The sequence below is a fragment of the Neodiprion fabricii genome, chromosome 1 (genome assembly GCF_021155785.1).
Source record: "Neodiprion fabricii isolate iyNeoFabr1 chromosome 1, iyNeoFabr1.1, whole genome shotgun sequence".
Classification (NCBI taxonomy): domain Eukaryota; kingdom Metazoa; phylum Arthropoda; class Insecta; order Hymenoptera; family Diprionidae; genus Neodiprion; species Neodiprion fabricii.
The window spans coordinates 23499365-23517161 of record NC_060239.1 but is presented as its reverse complement, the minus strand read 5'-3'; the positions used below and the strand labels follow the sequence as shown (position 1 = coordinate 23517161).

General features: G+C 32.3%; 1 protein-coding gene across 3 annotated transcripts; it reads left to right on the top strand.

The window, feature by feature from the left end:
• The first annotated feature begins 5656 nt into the window (after positions 1-5656).
• On the top strand, positions 5657-14146 carry LOC124180381. 3 transcript variants are annotated; one of them, XM_046565837.1, is made up of 4 exons: positions 5657-5675; positions 5852-5977; positions 6137-6359; positions 6958-14146. In XM_046565837.1, the coding sequence occupies exons 3-4, from the start codon at positions 6147-6149 to the stop codon at positions 7831-7833; spliced, it is 1089 nt and encodes a 362-aa protein (XP_046421793.1). In that variant the 5' UTR covers positions 5657-5675; positions 5852-5977; positions 6137-6146; the 3' UTR covers positions 7834-14146. The 3 variants fall into 3 exon arrangements, with proteins under 3 accessions (XP_046421793.1, XP_046421784.1, XP_046421802.1); XM_046565828.1 differs by having other exon boundaries at positions 5658-5763; XM_046565846.1 differs by lacking the exon at positions 5657-5675 and having other exon boundaries at positions 5682-5977; positions 6137-6234.
• Positions 14147-17797: the final 3651 nt, after the last annotated feature.

Sequence of the window (17797 nt, the reverse complement as noted above, 5' to 3'; positions counted from 1 at the left end):
CATGTTGTAACAAACCCCAATGAACCTCAGGCAATCATTATCACAAAAGTAATTAAAAAAAAATGTTCAAGATGATCAAGGTTCCTTTTTTCAACTTCCATTCATATTACTTGGTTAGATTGCGACTTTGTCCGCTGTCCTCCAAACTCAAGATTGTTCAGAAATTTATTATCAAGTGGCCCAGATTATAATTACTCATATCTGTCCACTTTATTGTGTATTTATGGTAGTGCCCGTGTTGATTGTTATGAATTTCGAGTTTGAGAATATGTATTACCGACAAGATCGATACTATTTGACTCGGAATTTCAGCATTCTTCCGGTAACCCCTAATAATAATATTACTCGGAGGATACAATTGTGTAACAATACTAGATATAGGATATCAGAAACTAACGACTGATATCACCTGAAGATGGAATTTCCAGATTCTTTATGATAAAATTCTCATAAATTATCTACGATATCTCTGGCAAGAAAATATAGATGAAAGGTTGTAAGACCTTTCGGAAGCTTCAAGAGCGTTCTGCTTCCAACAATCCAGTGGTCTTTTCTGAGACAAGAACCTGATCTATCGAAGTATTGCTATAGATTTCCGCAAGCAGAATTTACAAATTTTGCAGACGTGGGTAGAAAAATAATTTCATGACGAGAGACATTGGTAGACGGTTAATGAGTGACGTTATATATGCTAAAATTACAAGGAACTTGTTAGAAATTCATGTAATTGCTTAATGATGATACAAGAAATATGCATCGTTAATGAGTTATTGGAACGGCATCGGGTTCCCGTGGTGGGCTGATTGTCCGTTTTGAAGAAATATACATAGGTCCGTTGAATTCCAAGCGATACTCTTTCTGCGAAGATCACCATCTAACAATGCCTGTACTGGTCTTTGGAATTGGTGGCGAGGCAGCCAACTTATGCGTAAACCGTTTAGTAATTGATGTATAATTTTTTTCGCGTTTTACGAATGTCTCTTCTGAAAATCCGACTTTCACAGCTTCCTCGGCAAGTATCTGCGGGGTATACGAAAAATATTTATAGCATACGCGTATTATGTATAATCTTACACAGTAGGTACGACCTTTTGTAGAAACTATTTTATTCACAATTATTTTGTGAGTAACAATAATTCAATAATCACTCGTTGAAAATTTTTCCTACTTAAATAGTCATATTTTGTATTCCAACTGATTTGTGATTTCCGTTCTTGACGGATCATTTCCTTTTTGTCGAAAATAATAAATTAATGTGTACAATGTGACGAAACATTTCTTTTGTGATTTTTAATTGAGTCTAAAGTCAATTAATAATGTTATGAAATGCAAGTTATCATATTTGTTGCCTTTCTTTTTACGTATGTGAATATAATGATTTTTTGAAAAACTTATGTAACAGTAGATTCAGTTAAGTCATCTACAAATCAAGCGGGTATACAAATTAGTCTTAAAATTTTTGAATAATTCCCTACAATATAGATTCAAAAGGTCAAGCGGGGGAGAAAGATGTTTTCTTTTCTTTTTTTTTTTTACGTGGTATCCCCAGTAGTACCCCACGGAGAGTACTTGCAAGATCGATCTTACGTTCTTCGAAAATTACAGATGATTTTTTTTCACATGTTAGTTACGGTAAATTGTTTTTCCCAATCAATTTCTTTTCGCGCATATTCGCAGTTTGTTCTAAATTTTTGTGTTCATATAACCCGCTGCCTATTTATTATCGATGGAAGATGAGTGTTTTGATTATGGATGAAAGATGCTTGTTTTAATTATGGATGAAGGGTGATTGTTTTCACCTTATAGGCAAACGGCGATTGACTTTGGATGTTCGAGCACGGGTTTTTTTTTTTTTTATGAGGTATGAGATAATCACTGAAATGGAGAACCTGGTAAATACGCAAAAGAATCAACGACTAAACCAAGATCGATAACACGAATTTACCTATCGGAAGACGATGCAGAAATCTTTGAAGAAATGGAAACAAATCGGAGTAGAATAAACACAAACTCCAAAATACAACAGAGCTGTATAATTCTACAGTGAAATACAAATCGAACATGACCTGTGAGCGACTCTGGAAAACACACTCTGACGCTAAAACGATCGCAATAAAAGACTGTAAAACCATTGAAAAAAAACTACAGCTGAATAAATTTTACCACACTTTGTGATCATGATGAAAACAAGATGACTGACCCTGAACCAGACCTTAAAGAGACCTAAGCCTAAAAAATGAAACGTTAATTTTTCAGTATTGTCAATAAAACTCTGTTACCTGGAACAGATGAAAATACAATTAGTGACATATTTGCAGAGAAAAATACACTTAGCTTAGATAAGTAAAATATATAATTAACGACAAAAGAGATAACTTAATTGGCTGAAACAGGCAAGAATGATTAGCTGAAATGATAGAAAGTTTTATTACCTGAAAAAGTCAGAAAGTTTGATTAGCTGAAACAGCCAACAGGTTTGATTATCTGGACAGACAAAAAGTTTGATTAGCCGAGAGAAACAAAAAATTTGATGAGCTGAAACAGACAAAAGGTTTGGTTATCTGAAACAGACTAAAAGTTTTATCAACTGAAACAGATGAAAAGTTTGGTTAGTTTAAACAGGCAAAGGTTTTATTGGCTGAAACAGACAAAGGTTCAATTACCTGGATCGGATAAAGGAGTGATTATCTGAAACAAGCAAAAGTTTTATTAGCTGAAACAGACGACGGTATGGTTAGTACACTAACACAAGTCTATACACTGACAAAAAATGGGTCCAACATGATATTCGCTTTAATATTCGTTGCTTCAATTATTAATTGTATTGACGAATAAAAGAGATTCTACATTTTTGAAATCGACATTTTTTTTTACTTTGAGTTACTAAAGTGAATATCTTTTTCGACTGAACATTCTATAGTTCTCAGTGCATTTGTTAGAAAATTGCTTTTGTTGCCCTGAAATAAACAATAATACGATCACTTAAATGAGTATTTCTGTATATTTCAGATATATTTGATAAATACTTACGCCAAGATTCTGCACTATCAGTATACACTACCGAGATTTTTGTTCCTACGCGTTGAGCGCCGGCTTCTAAATGCCGCGCTTTCTCTCATAACTGAAAAGTATCAAGTCCACGCGCAAAATGCGGCGTGGAACTCGAAAATTTTATTATTCGTCAAAAAATTGACAGAGCTAAAAGAGCTAAAAGATTAGCACATCAAGAGTGCGTAACTCTTTTATACACTGTTTGCAAAATCGACGGTCAAAAAAACGTATCCGATTTCCGTTATTAATTTACGCGCAAAATGCTGCATCCAATTCTCGTGATTAGTCTACGCGCAAAAAAGCGCGACAGATTAAACTGTCAAAAAAATTGTACTATCTGGAACTTGTCCCAAAAATTCTGTAGAAACCCAATCCACATCTGCATCTTTTTGAATTAGATACATTGCTATGCGGATTGTTCTTCACAGATTACAAATCGAAATCGGGAGGGAGGTTGGAGGGCATGCATTATTGTGTGGCGTGACGGTCGGCGATCCTCTTCGACGCGAAGTCTTCGAGCTCAGCATCTCTCCCCATCTAGCATACCACGGAACGCGATAGATGGTCCAGAGATGCGTTTTGCCCATTCAAACGATCACAGAGATCAATTCAATGGAATAATGATCGATAATGACTAAATAATCGAATGGAATAACGATTGTAAAATGGTTGCAGAGTATCAAGAAATGGAAAATTCAATCTCGTTAATATTCAAATGCTGACAAATGGTTGAGAGACTCGAATACGGAGTCTTTTGGAAAAAAACTTTCTGTGATCATTTGACGCTGTGGATTACAAAAGTTTGTAACATCACGGCACATCGCGACCTTCCTACCCTTGCGTGTTTCCCAACGGAACCACCCAACGGAAAAGAGACTATCACATACACATGCATAAGCCCCGCGACGGATCCCAAAACGTCCACTTACCTATCCGGTTACCTATATTCGATCTAAACGGTTCTACATTTTCTCCAACGCACATCATTCTTCATCATTTGCGCCGTGGTCACTGGACTTACATTTTCGTTGGTTACCTGTTGGGAGCAAAATGTTTTTGTTTCATAGTCTGCCTACTGAAATAATATTGTATATATTATTTTAGTAAGTGTTGGCAGACTACCGGTACATTAACCTTTTGCGAAATTGATTAAAAACATCCTGTATGCCAATTAGCATTGTTTTAAGCGAGCTAAGACTGCAGTTGATCAATACTTTTCGGATGTTAAAAGATTGAAATTGATATATATTATAAGATGCAATTTGAGTACGTTACGTTATGCCAGACTTTAGAATTTTATCGATTCAACAATAATGTTAATAATTGAATACGGTCAAACCTCAGGTGAACCCACCACTTAAACGACATCATCGGTAAATTCAAACGTAGATTATGACATCAGTTACAAAACACAATTCGATCTCGCGAGTGCCGAGTAAGCGGTGGTTACCTGTCGCGATGCTCATTCCACTTTTAGCAACGTGCAAAATTTCTAACTTTAAGTAAGCTACGGTAAATTAAATTGCGAAAACAAAATTATTAGACTGAAAATCAAGCACGTTGCGATCGCGAATGAGCCTATCCATGCAGCTAAGAAATCGAAGATTTGTGTAACAGTTGTTACCGCCACGCCACGTGACAGAGGAATCTCAGGGAAATACCCGTAACCTAACACGTGCAAACTCACCAGCGTAGCCAAGAAATGGAAAAGTTACTCGGAAGTCTCTGCTTAAATCTATGAATTACAAACAGAACACTTGAATTAATTATTACTGTTGTCTAGTTTCATATTTATGCATTGCATGTTATGCAAGAACAAAAGTTCTGCTTTAAATGTACATACCACCTAGAATTATCAATCAATAATTAAAATAAGTATTGTTACCTTGACTCTGGGCTGCTCCACAGATTTACATGTAGTAGCTCTTGTAGCATCTCAGGTTTATGGTGAAGCAACGCACTTTTCACATAATTCCGATTTTCACTTATCTCTCATAATATAAAAATCCGCACCGCAATAACACTCAATTTTACACTCATTTTTTGTGCTGTAGCTGTCTGAACCGACTGAATAAACTTGCTAACAATGCAACTGCTCAACTGCTGAAACTCAGCCAAAAAAATAATCAAATTGACACTGGACGCACAGAGACAAAAATAGACATCACTGAAATCTGAAGTTACGCAGAACAATGAAGACTCGGAACACGAAATTGACCTTCAACTTTCGCGGGTGTTTTTATTTCAGTAACTTGGTTTTTTTAAGGCTATACGCTGCTCCTCGTGTATTATTCACAGCTGAGTATGGTGGAAATACACTGATCGAACAACGTGACGCAACCTGAACAACGCGGTCTAAATGTTGAACTGATATCGAGAACACTTCGCTCGGATTGCTCGGAAACAACTGAGGCCGCATGGCGCTCTGAAGAAAGAGATTATCAGTCCTCTGAAGGACGGAAGATAATAATTCTCCCACCCTTTCTGTCGCTCTTCCCATGGAGTGGGGGTAGCTGCACGCTCCTGCCTAGCTGTTCTTCCCCACTCGTGACCCTTAACTATTCTGTTAGATCCATCCAATCAAATCATGTCATTTAGTTCAACGTCGAACGTCTAGGGGCGCTGTAAGCGCTTATGAAGAAGTTATAAAGTCATTAAACGTGAAAATGCGAACAAACTTAGCGGCGCTAAATGATAAAATCACTGATGCATGTACTGAGACTATATCAGTGGATAAAACCAATACTGTCCTGTACTGGTCAATATTTTGATACGACAGTAATTTCCATTCTTTTTTCAGAATGATTCCATTCGTAAGTATGCAAACCAAAGGATAATTCCGACACGGGACTTAGTGAGACGCATGAATGCGATCCCCGAATATATAATTTACGTCTCTTGAATCCTGAATGTGACAGGTATTCAGGTACGTATGTGACCTCTAATGAACCATCGAGTGAAAAGAGATGCCTGCATTGATACTATGCTTCAAAAAATACAGAAGATGCAAATTTACCAGCTGTGAAATAACTATACTTTCTGACGTGATAGAATAACAATGTTTTCCATTTCATTCTTATTTTAGGAGAGTAAGAATGACGAACTTTAATATTATGAAATCCATACTGGTCAATGGCAGTGAAGAAGTTTCAAAAATTAACCTGGATAATTGCACCGAGAAAGGTGATAAATTTCGGCCAAGAATTCCAGATGTAACATCTGCTCTTGCTGCATCTTTAACTACCCTATTGTGTCGTAGGATCTCTCCGGCCGCACACCAGCGCTATTTAGTCAGAACAAATCTCATTGTACGTTTAATCAGAGTTTCGATCTAATTGCAATACTGGGTGTTTTTATTTGGACTCGCATCGATCTGTTTCAGTTCGAATCAATTGTTATTTTTTATGCACTTAAAATATTGATCAACCTAGCTTGATCCACAACTCATAATAAGGTCTTGAGGAGTAAATCAAATTTGGTAAGCTATCGAACAGTACAAAATGGCAAATTTAAGTCTAAATATTTGACAGGTTTATATTAATTTATTCTCCGAACTCCAGGTAAACAAAAACTTGAGTTCTTGATTAAGCTGACTGATCAATCAAAACTTCGCATAAATTATTCTTTCCTTTCGTTGAAGCAGATAACAGTAAAGTCATTCTAGAATTCAAATGAGCCAAGTCATTTTAACACTAATTAAAAATGGCCATCTATGTGTAATCTGATTTCGTTGTTTAGTTTCATACTTACATACTTATTACTAAAACACTGCCAGATTTTACGAATTGTGACAGATAGTATATTTGACAATAGTTTTAGTTTATATTACTGTAATGTTACATGAACAATCTATCCTAGTAATACAATACTGCAATCGGTCTCTGTAATAATTATTTGTTCTTGTAGGAACAGTTACGCGACTGGTCACGAATTAATAGCCGCTATGAACAGATGCACTCATTTACAGATGGTGAAAGGACTACAAAGTTTGCCATAAACTTGGTGGAGAAATACCTGACGGAAGATTTTATTGCTAAACAAGCATCTGTTAGTGTTTTAGTTAAGATAGGATTTGTCTTGATTGATATGAAATTAAATATTTCAATATTTGATTTCAAATTGGACAGTATTATAAATAGAATTTTGTATTTGGATGAAACAGATGATAGCAACAGATTTTTAGACACTTTGACTGAAAAATATGACAGTCTATCACTTGCCCTGAGCACAATCGAAAATATATACATTTGCAGATCAACCAAGCTAATCGAAATACCAATTGTAGATCTATTTATGTTATTCAATGCTAATCACTCAGAGGGTAGTCTTGATTCAGATATCATTGAGAAGCATATGAATCCTTCCATCAAACATTATTCAGATGATGTAAATTGCAATCAATTACTCAAATATAGCTCCAAATCGCCACGCATATTTCAACTACTATCCAGCGTAATGAAAGAAATGTTCGCATACACGAATTGTAGTGAAATGTGTGTTAATTTCATACAATACATACTTAATCACATAAGTAAACTTTGTGATGAAAAAAAACAAAAAATCTTAGATCTTTATCCAAGAAACTTACAGTGTGCTGTTATTCTTGTAAGAATAGAGCCTAATTTACACACAAACAATTCCAAGGAGTATGTCATTCAAATGCTAAAATACATTTATAGTTTAAATAAAGAGGAACTTTTAATATTGCTCAGCCACTTCCCTGTATGGCTCAAAGAAGTCTCAAATTTGGTACCTTATAGCGATAATCCTCTGTCCAGGTGACATCACTTTTCTAACTAACCAGTATCACACAGTGCATAGGCCGATGTGCGGTCAGTTAAACATCGCTGCCAAATCAATGGAATTAAATATCTTCGATGATAACTGTACACTACCACAAATATAAGATATGTAAATGCTGCAGTGCTAAAATAAGAATAGGTATCTGAAACTTTAACAAATTGAAAATCTGCTTATGGATAGTATGATATATAAGTAGAACTAGTTCGCATAATTTGTAGTAACTGTTCTTATAGTTACTTTACCACATTTTATATTCAAAGCCTGAACTTTTTAAAAATATCACTTGTTATAGTTAGGTTACGTTGAATATTTGAATAAGGATTATTTCTCATTATGAAGTTGAAGCCTGTAATCGACCGCCAATACGAATTGTTAGAAATTTAATAAATCACATTCATTTTGCAACCGAAACCCCTGTAAACTAATTCTCAAATTTTGGATTTTTTTGATCCGCATTTTGGTGTGTTGACATAACGAAATTAAACCTGGTATCTTTTTTACGCCTGTCCATAAAGTAATTTCCAAAAACAGATTACATAGAGTCAACAATTCGAATTGTGAGTGGTTTCAGGAAGAATATACAGATTAAAATTTGTAAGATTACTTTACTGAGGAATATAGTGTGAAAACGTCTGATGTTTGGCGTACTTACTTACCGTAAACCCATCTCATGTATTACAATCAAATAAATTAAAAAGTTAAAGGTATATACATATATACCTTTATATTTTTACTTACATTGGTAAAAAGTCATGTTTGTCCGTACTGATGTGCATAAATTTTACATCAAATTATATTTAAAAATGACACATTGTTGTTCCGTCAAATACCAATGGTACTGATACCATTTGTTAAAGGGAAGAATTAAACACATAGTATAACCATACATTAATAAGTACGCAAAGAATGTCATACATATGGATGTGAATTATTGATCTGTAAATACTGAGAGGACCATTGTACTCAAAATTTGACACCTTTGTGATTATGCAATTTAAATGAAATGGTATATGATGTAAAATTGAACATAAGTAACATAGTGGTTTAATTGGAATAGACTTGCTGATTGTACGTCCAGTACATGTGGAAATTGAGCATGTTCAATGACTGTAAATGTTATGCACATACGAACGACTAAGATTTCTGACATAATTATTTTCTAAGTTATCATATGGCATTATGTATGAAGTGTCCAAATATGAAATCAAATGACGTAGAACATGACAATTAGCATGTTAGTTTCCTCGACAATATATCGTCACTCTGTAACTTTCGTTCAATTTTGAATTGCATAATGTTGTGATAAGATCAATTTTCTGTAACTGCAAAGATGTGGTAAAATTTATGAAATCATCTAAGTAGCACTAATTTGAACTCAAATTAAGTTATGTAAATGATTTTCCAATCGTAATTGATCATTAATTATGCAGCTGAAGCATAACATATCATTATGAACTAAATAATATTTTTTTTCTGCATTCTTGGTCTGAATGTAGATAACTTGGTATTAAAGATATGATAGGTGCAGGTCTTGGTATTCTCTACCCTGACTCTCATAGGCATTAATGAATGGCTTATTACGAATGTTGCCATGATTATGGATAGACGATGATACAATACATATTACGACACTAGAGAAATCAAATGGTTCGTTTTGTTTTTTTTTTTAGGTATATTTCAAAGTGAGACATCCATTACATGGCAGTGACGAGCTATTTTTTTCTACAAAGACCATCATTCATTTTTCTGTTTTCCGAAGTAGTTGTTTCTCGTTACAAACTGACATGTTACTTTTTATGCCTTTGGTGTTAATCAACTACTGTCATTCACAAATACACCGATTTTAATACAATATAACGCCATAAACGAATATATTTTCCATAGAGTTTCATAAAGATGTGAATATTCAACAATTATGTGACAGGCCAGAGCTGTGAAATGTGCACAGAATATGTGTCTTAGGAACATCTATCGTCTATACCAACCAATATCATTCAACTTCATAGATTTATATTTATTTGTCTCTGTTTAGCATTTATATTATTTACACTACGTCGTTCACTTTGGAAATCGGTACATTGTGCTTTTATCGCATTTCATTTTATTCCAGAATGAAACGTTTGTTCGCTTCTTAAAGCCCGTTGTGCTGAATTTTTTTTACTTTAAAATACCCACCTACCTGTCGTCAGTTTCGATTAGGATTTCAATAGGCATATATTATATAATTATTTGACTAGCAAATTCTTGCTTAATGGCAACTTTACCTTCAATCAATTTTTTTCTTTTCTAACTACATCAACACTTGAAATATGTTATTTATATCTCCTCGTCACCTAATTTTTGGCAAGCTATATGACCAAGGAACTTGGACTAATTATTCATTGGTGTTACTTTGACTGCATTTACTACCATAGCATGTGTAAATGTTATTTAGACACGCTTGCGCAATATGGCTGGTAATAGCCATACTTCTGCACGTGTCGAACTTGAATTGCACATTTCAATAATGCATCTGCTTAAATCAAACTAATAAATGTCAATTAATTTATTTAAATAGCGTTATCGGTAATAGGGAATAACAAAATAGATTTTATTTACCATCAAACTTATTACGGTAAATAATTTTAGCGGAAATTGATAGGATTTATAATTTATAAATCACAAGAACGGTTTCAGCCTCAAACGACACACAGAAATTTTTCCATACGTTTAATACCGAAAAGTATGTAACCAATAGATGCGTCATATACTAAGACCGAGCTATTAGAAACATGAAACTAAAACCAAATGTTAGTAAAATTTGATATCTCACTATCACAAGGGTATCTTGTATAAAGTGTAGGACACACAAGCTATACCAATTTTGATTCCTCAATATTGAAATAAAATTATACATCCAAGCGTAATATAATGATTAAATATCTGTGCTTGTTATTTTCGTTCGGAGACGAGTATCAATTATTCAACATCCAATACAAATAGATTCTTTTTTTTTCAAATATACTTCTACACCCAAACTATACGTACGTAATTATAAAAGATTATGTGTAATCTATCATTTTTATCTATCTTCTATTGTGTTGTAAACATTTACTTCATTCGTATTTACCATACATTTTTGTAGTACTGATATTTTTCCATGGTGCCACATTAATTTGCTACATAACATACAGCATCATCAACTTATCAATTTTTCAATTTGTTATGAATTGAAAATAATTAGCTTCAATGTTCAAATTCGATGATCGAGTTAGTTTATTTGCTCTATTTCATTGCAGCTTGTAAGATGTTGAGTTTGAATCGGTTAGAGAAATTCTTCATCCTGATCATATACGCCATTGAAGTACTCAATTCAGTCCTCTCTTTTTTTGTTGTGCGTTTATTTGAGCAAAACATATTCTACATGTCGATACAAAATGCTATATTGCAATGTCATTTTGAATATTGAATGATTCAATATTTGAATATTTGTCTGTCCATACAAGTAAAATATGTTTTATTTCCCTGCACATATTTTTGCAATATTGGAATTTTTATTCAGTTGCTTTAAATAAGGTATAAATCATTCAACAGGGAGATGAGTTGGTCTACTGAATTCCTATAGCGTATCATATATCAATCATGATTCCAGATTGATATAATTTTTTGGAACATTAATTTTAATGTGTTAAAATGAATTGGTTATCAACTCGTAATGTTACTTCTTTTGGAAAAAAAAAGATTTCAGAAATACTTTTACACTTGATATGGATAACACGAAGAAAAATTATACTGCGTATATTTGAAAGTTCAACGTATAAATTACCAGGCTTCGATTAAAAGAACCAATTGCCCAGATAGTACAAAACGAAACTCATCAAAATCATGACTAAATGACACTTTACGATCCGTTTTATGTATGACGTCTCAAAGTTTAAAAAATAATTGGATGAAGCCCAAATTGCTATGCATGGAAATAAGAAATAATTTTTTCTCTCGCCATTGGAGTTACGGAGTTAGTATTTTATAAATATAATCCACATAGAATAAGGTATGAGAAGAGTAAACAAATTAATCTTGACTTCGGATTGTTGGCTGAGAATTGGTGGAATGGCTTGTATATACTAATGAATAAAGTTAGGAAGTTTTGCATGTTTCACCAAAGCACAACGTATTTTGAAAATTGTTTGAAATGCAATGTTGAACATGTGCTTTGTTTTATTGATGCAACCGTCTAGCGTTTGATATTAATTATACTGGAAAATTCAGAATCTAAAACAAGTTATACAACATATTTTATAGGATTTCATACAAAGAATTAGTGTTGTGATAATGAGAATGCAAGTTGAAAACGAATTACGTAGACATATATTTTAATAATCAATTACACATAATTTATATGCAAATAAAATCAGTGAAAATATATAAAATAAACATCTTTATTGAACCATGCTAGCTACAGAACTGAACATGCATCTAAATATTTCAAACTTAAGTTCAACGTGTCCTGCTATTGAGAAACTAAACAAGATACTGCTTTTTGCCATATACCTTTTCCATAATACGGCATTTAATAGTTGTTATTCGATTGGTCCTCAGATAAATTGAGGAATTGCAATATGTACCTGGATTTTGAAGTTAATCAGTAATATCTCCAAGCAATATTGCCAATGTCATATCTGTAGTGAATGCTACAAGTGGCTGATTGATCATGATGATTGGTTGCAGACATAGGAAAGGGGTTTGTAAAAGATGATGTCTCTTTACTTATAAATTTATGATCCTACCAATTTCGGCTTTTGTTTGTCACAAAGCAAAGAAACTTTACAGTCTAACTTGAATATCATTAATTTCGCCTCGTAAGAATATAAATAATAGCTTGACTATCATAAAGCTGAATTTGTTTTATGTTTCTTTTTTTTTTTAACGAGCTGCATTGTCAGCAGAAACATTCAAACTCTTCATGTAACAATTATCTCTGTTAAACAAAGCCATAATTATAACACTAAATAATTAATAAATCATATTCATTGTATTTCAATCTTACTTACTGCCCGTGAATTCCGTAAAGAAATCTACCTTGACGAAATAAATTTGTTGGAAAATTTTCTGGTCATGCAGATTATTGTGAATTTCTTAATCAAAAAAATAATCTGCAGAATAATGTAAGATTACATTATCACATTGAAGAGACTAATTATTTTTCACGGAGAACTAAATTTGACTCTGTCTCTCGAAACAATATATCATTGACATCAAAGTTGTACATCATCATTTATTTGTTTTTATACCAGGCTTAAATTCATCAAAGCATGGCAGTTGAAAATCTATAAATTATCAATAAGATGAGACTATTGAATGGATATGGAAGGAAACAAAAAGAGCAGGGTTCATGTGGTTGTGAATTAATAATTTCTGCGCTACCTCCGTCAACAACTCGACTACTTTGTCATTTTCATGAGCATCAGTGTTTAAACGTCGATTTTTACGCTCTAGTGCTTACAAAAACTAACCAATATTCGCGTACTTGAAAGGAATAGTACTTTTTACTTCAACTATCCCCGTCAAGTTTGGTATATAGGAATTTTTATTCGATCCATTTTTGTGAACTTTCATCTCATTATCAGAAAAGCTAGTTGTATTCTCATGGAAGATTGAGGGATAAACTGATGATCGTGAAAGCAAGTCAAGTATAGCTGTTGACTCACGGTTAATGGATGTGACAAAAGTGGTATGAAATGCCAATGAATTTCCAATGCTTTAGGGCCTCACAGTGACATTTCACTTTTGCTTTTTGTTTTTTAATTCAACTGCAACCTGGTGAACAAATAAGCATTACATAAATACGAATGATTATTAATTAGACAGTGTGGGAAATTAAAATCTTAGAGATACAATTATAACATCAAATATGCATGCACTGGTTACGAGTTCGTTCATTTATTGATCTTTATTTTACTTCAAAAGTTACATATTGATGATTTGATAAGAAAAAAGCAATAGCATCTAAGGACTTTTCTGTAGTAATAAAATTTTCAATTCAAGAATTTACACTTATAATATATTTTGGTCGCATCGTGTACACATAATACATTCAAATATCATATATATTGGTTTCTTTTTTTCATATTAGAAATTCAATCTACACGTGGTTACGCATTAAATCAATCAAAATGAGAGTTAAATTGCATAAAATAAGGAATAATTTCAGTTAGATTTTAAATAAGAAATGCATGAAATGTATTTAAATTTTATGTTCCATTTAATTCACCCTCTGTCTCAACGAGCTTTTGGACCATGATAGTTGAGTCTGTATTATTTCGAAAAAATAATTTTTCTGCACTTATAAACAAGATTCAACAATGTTTTAGTATTATGTTATAACTTCTTACGAAATAAGTCCTTATATGGTTTACTGTCATCTTATATCGTACAAGCATACTCCCATGCACACACACACACATAAACATGAGTGAAATTCACAATGCACACTGCATGTTATGTAACTCTTGAAATAAGAAGATATGACGGCTGAACACCCTGTAGTATTAGTCGGTTTCATTATTATTGTTGTTATTATTGATTTTCTTGTTTTCTTATATTTGTTGCAAGAGTCAAGTATCACATAACAACAGTTCAGTATGGCAAAAGTATGTCACAATGAGTAATCGTTGTGGTGATTTCATATTCATACCATCTAAGAGAGGCACAAAATTATTTTAAACTATTAATATTTATAGTAGATGAATACTTGTAACAGCGTACTAATGAAGAAGTACGAGTTTTTGGGTGATGATATCGTAATATCGGCGTTTCACAGCTGCAGAACATAAAACAGATGATAGTTACTTATCTTTCACGATAATGATAATGATATGGGTGTGTTTATGGACAATGCATATGGACATTAAATGGGACTAAGAATGAAGCGAGCTGAAGTAGTTGTATATTGAATGAAATAAAAATTAACCAAAAACAGAGGATAGAGAACGTTTTCTCTTGCAGATGCATTGCTGTCAGCGAGTGTTCGAGCCATCGAATTAACTGATAGCTACTTCTTACTCTATTGTCGGTAAACTGTCAAGCAATAAATTTGATCATACGATTAATTACAGTGCTACATTAAAAGAAAAGAAGTGAAAATCCGAATTAATTTACAATTTTTTTTTTTGCAGTATTAAATTCCTATGGTAAATTATAAATTTGTGAATTGTAATATTAATTTAAGTGGCCAGCACTAAGCTACCTACCTAATTACTCAAAATGAATTCAATATTTTATAATCGAATTCCTTTATAATTATTCATAATCAATTAATCAATTAAATTAGCTTACAATAGAATATACAGCGTAAAGTTATAGTAGCTAATTATTAAATCTTCCAAGTTAATATATTATAAAAATATTTAATTTCAAAGGCAATGTTAAAAGAGTCTCTGTTTTATTTTAACAATCAAAAGAACCAGACATTTGATCCAGTAAAATTTCATCGAGACATAAAATAGCGAAATAAAATGGAGGCTAGTTTTGAAATTAATGAGAACAGAACTCATATAATTTTTTTTCACCTTTCTCAAGATTAAGTAAAAACTTGATGATAGAAACGTTGAAAATATAGAACGCTTTTTAACTTTATGAACCATCACACATGGAGGTGACGATTTTCGAAATTTATAGCTTAGTATTTGTAATACAATATAAAGATTATCAGCCATGAGTTTGAAAAACTCTTTCTCATCTCATCCTCATCATTTTCGGTTTATTCATAACGCAATTTCCAATATGTGTAGGTTTAAATAAGCAGTAAAATGATAACTAACGCAGTCATTTTATATTGTGTTATCATACCAATTCACCTGATCTTTTTATATTGAGAAACAGAAATAATTATATTCGTCATACGGATTCAAAAGTAATCTATCCCATTGCCAAATGAATAATAATATTCATGAATATTTGTCTGATATTTCTTATACACGTGTAGACATCTTTGACTATAAATCGTGATAATAGTAAACTGTAAACTACAGCGGAGTTCAATTAAATAAAAATTGAATTTCTGATAGATGATTCTCATGCATATCAAAACATTATGGAATATATGAATCATAATAACAACAGTTGATATTATGCATAACTTTGTTTGCATGAAACGAGAATAAAAAAAGGTACGTTTTTCAATAAACAGTAACACACTATCGATTTCATCGTTTTCTGTTTTCTTTTTTGCCATTTTTTTTTACTTTTGTTCAATTTTTTTATTTATGATCTTTGGGAAAAGATGCACAATTTTGTAACGAGATATGCTAGACCAATAGTCTATGTATCGATGTAAACTATGTCTTCATATATTTCGGTATCGCTACCAGACAATCGCAGAGAACAAAAAGTCTACGGCGACCTAAAGTGAACGAAATATCATATTACTTCAAGTTAATATTATCATTACCAGTTCTCTATGTTAACATAAAACATTTGGATGGGACTACGATGGTTTCAATTATTTTCATAATTGTCTAACAACTACTCTTGCTACAATTTCGAGAGTTTCGTATCATCATTAATTACTACTTATCAGATAATTGAGGTGATGACAGATTGTATGAATTCTATTCAATCATTTAGCCAGGCATTCAAATTATGACGTTTATACCTTTAAAAAACAGAGTTTAGTTATTGCGTCACTGTCATGTCAAAAATTGATAATTTGTATAAAAGAAAATGAAACTACGTGCACCTTGAAACAAAAGTGTTACAATGTCAAAGAAGCAAGGAGGAACTTAAGAAAACTTAGAAGCAATTAAATCAATCGATAACTATAATTAAACTTAAGCATAAGCCTACTGGCGCTACTGCCATGTAATCCAATAATATTAATAATAATAATAATAATTTATTATTATTATTATAGTGTGTTGACCGATGTGAAAAATCTCAAACAAAAACCAGACTACTTTCTAATGGCGACCACTATATGAAAATTATATTATTATTATAACTATCACGTAATAATATAAATTTTTAATAAATGTAGCAATAGTAATATTACTTCAGTAGTATTTCTCACTAGACACGATTCAACATATAGAAAGTTTATCGTTATTATCATTTATAATTATTATCTTAAAGCTGTCTAAGGACTCTCTGCGTGGCAGGAGTTAATTTTGTTTATTTTTATATTAATTTGTTTTACATGTGTGTTTCAGAATTTAATGTTTGTATTTTCTTCCTGCATTAGTTTTATTATTTTATTTTTTTGTTTTTTTATTTTTCTTGTATTTTTTTAACAGGTATCTTGTCCTTATTCAGGTAGATGTTTGTTACTGCTTAGAAATTTGTATATATAGTCATAGATCACAATGTCATACCAGCTTAGAACTATCGATTCCAACTTCTCATGGCAACTTTCACTAGCCAATTAAATTTCATTATTTTCATGTTATCGAATTGATATTACCTTTGTTAGTAATAAATATATATATTAGGATGGTGCAAAAAAAAAAATTCGATTTTTCATACTATTACCCCTTAAAACTTTACTTTTGTTAAAAAAAAAAAAAAAAAAAACATCCTTGCACCGGCCGAGCTCTGTAGCTCAAGGAGAAGCTGCCGCTCATTGGACAGTTATAATTATAGTAGCTAATTGACGTCCGTGTCGAACTTTGTGGAAAAAAAAAACTTACAGACTATTAGGATTGTATTGCGAGTTAAAAATAAAATTTTCATTTAATAAATAACTTTTCGTATTGCACAGTTCCAATTGCTAGAATTTACTTGGAACTGTGCAATAAGAAAATTTGTTTAGTAAATTAAACTTGTGTTTTCAATTTCAAATACAATCCTATTAGTCGAAGTTTTTTCTTCCAAAAAGTTCGTCATAGACGTTAATTAACTGTTTTAATTAGAAATGTCCAATGAGCGGCAGATTCCCATTGAGCTACAGAACTTGGCCAGTGCGAGGATG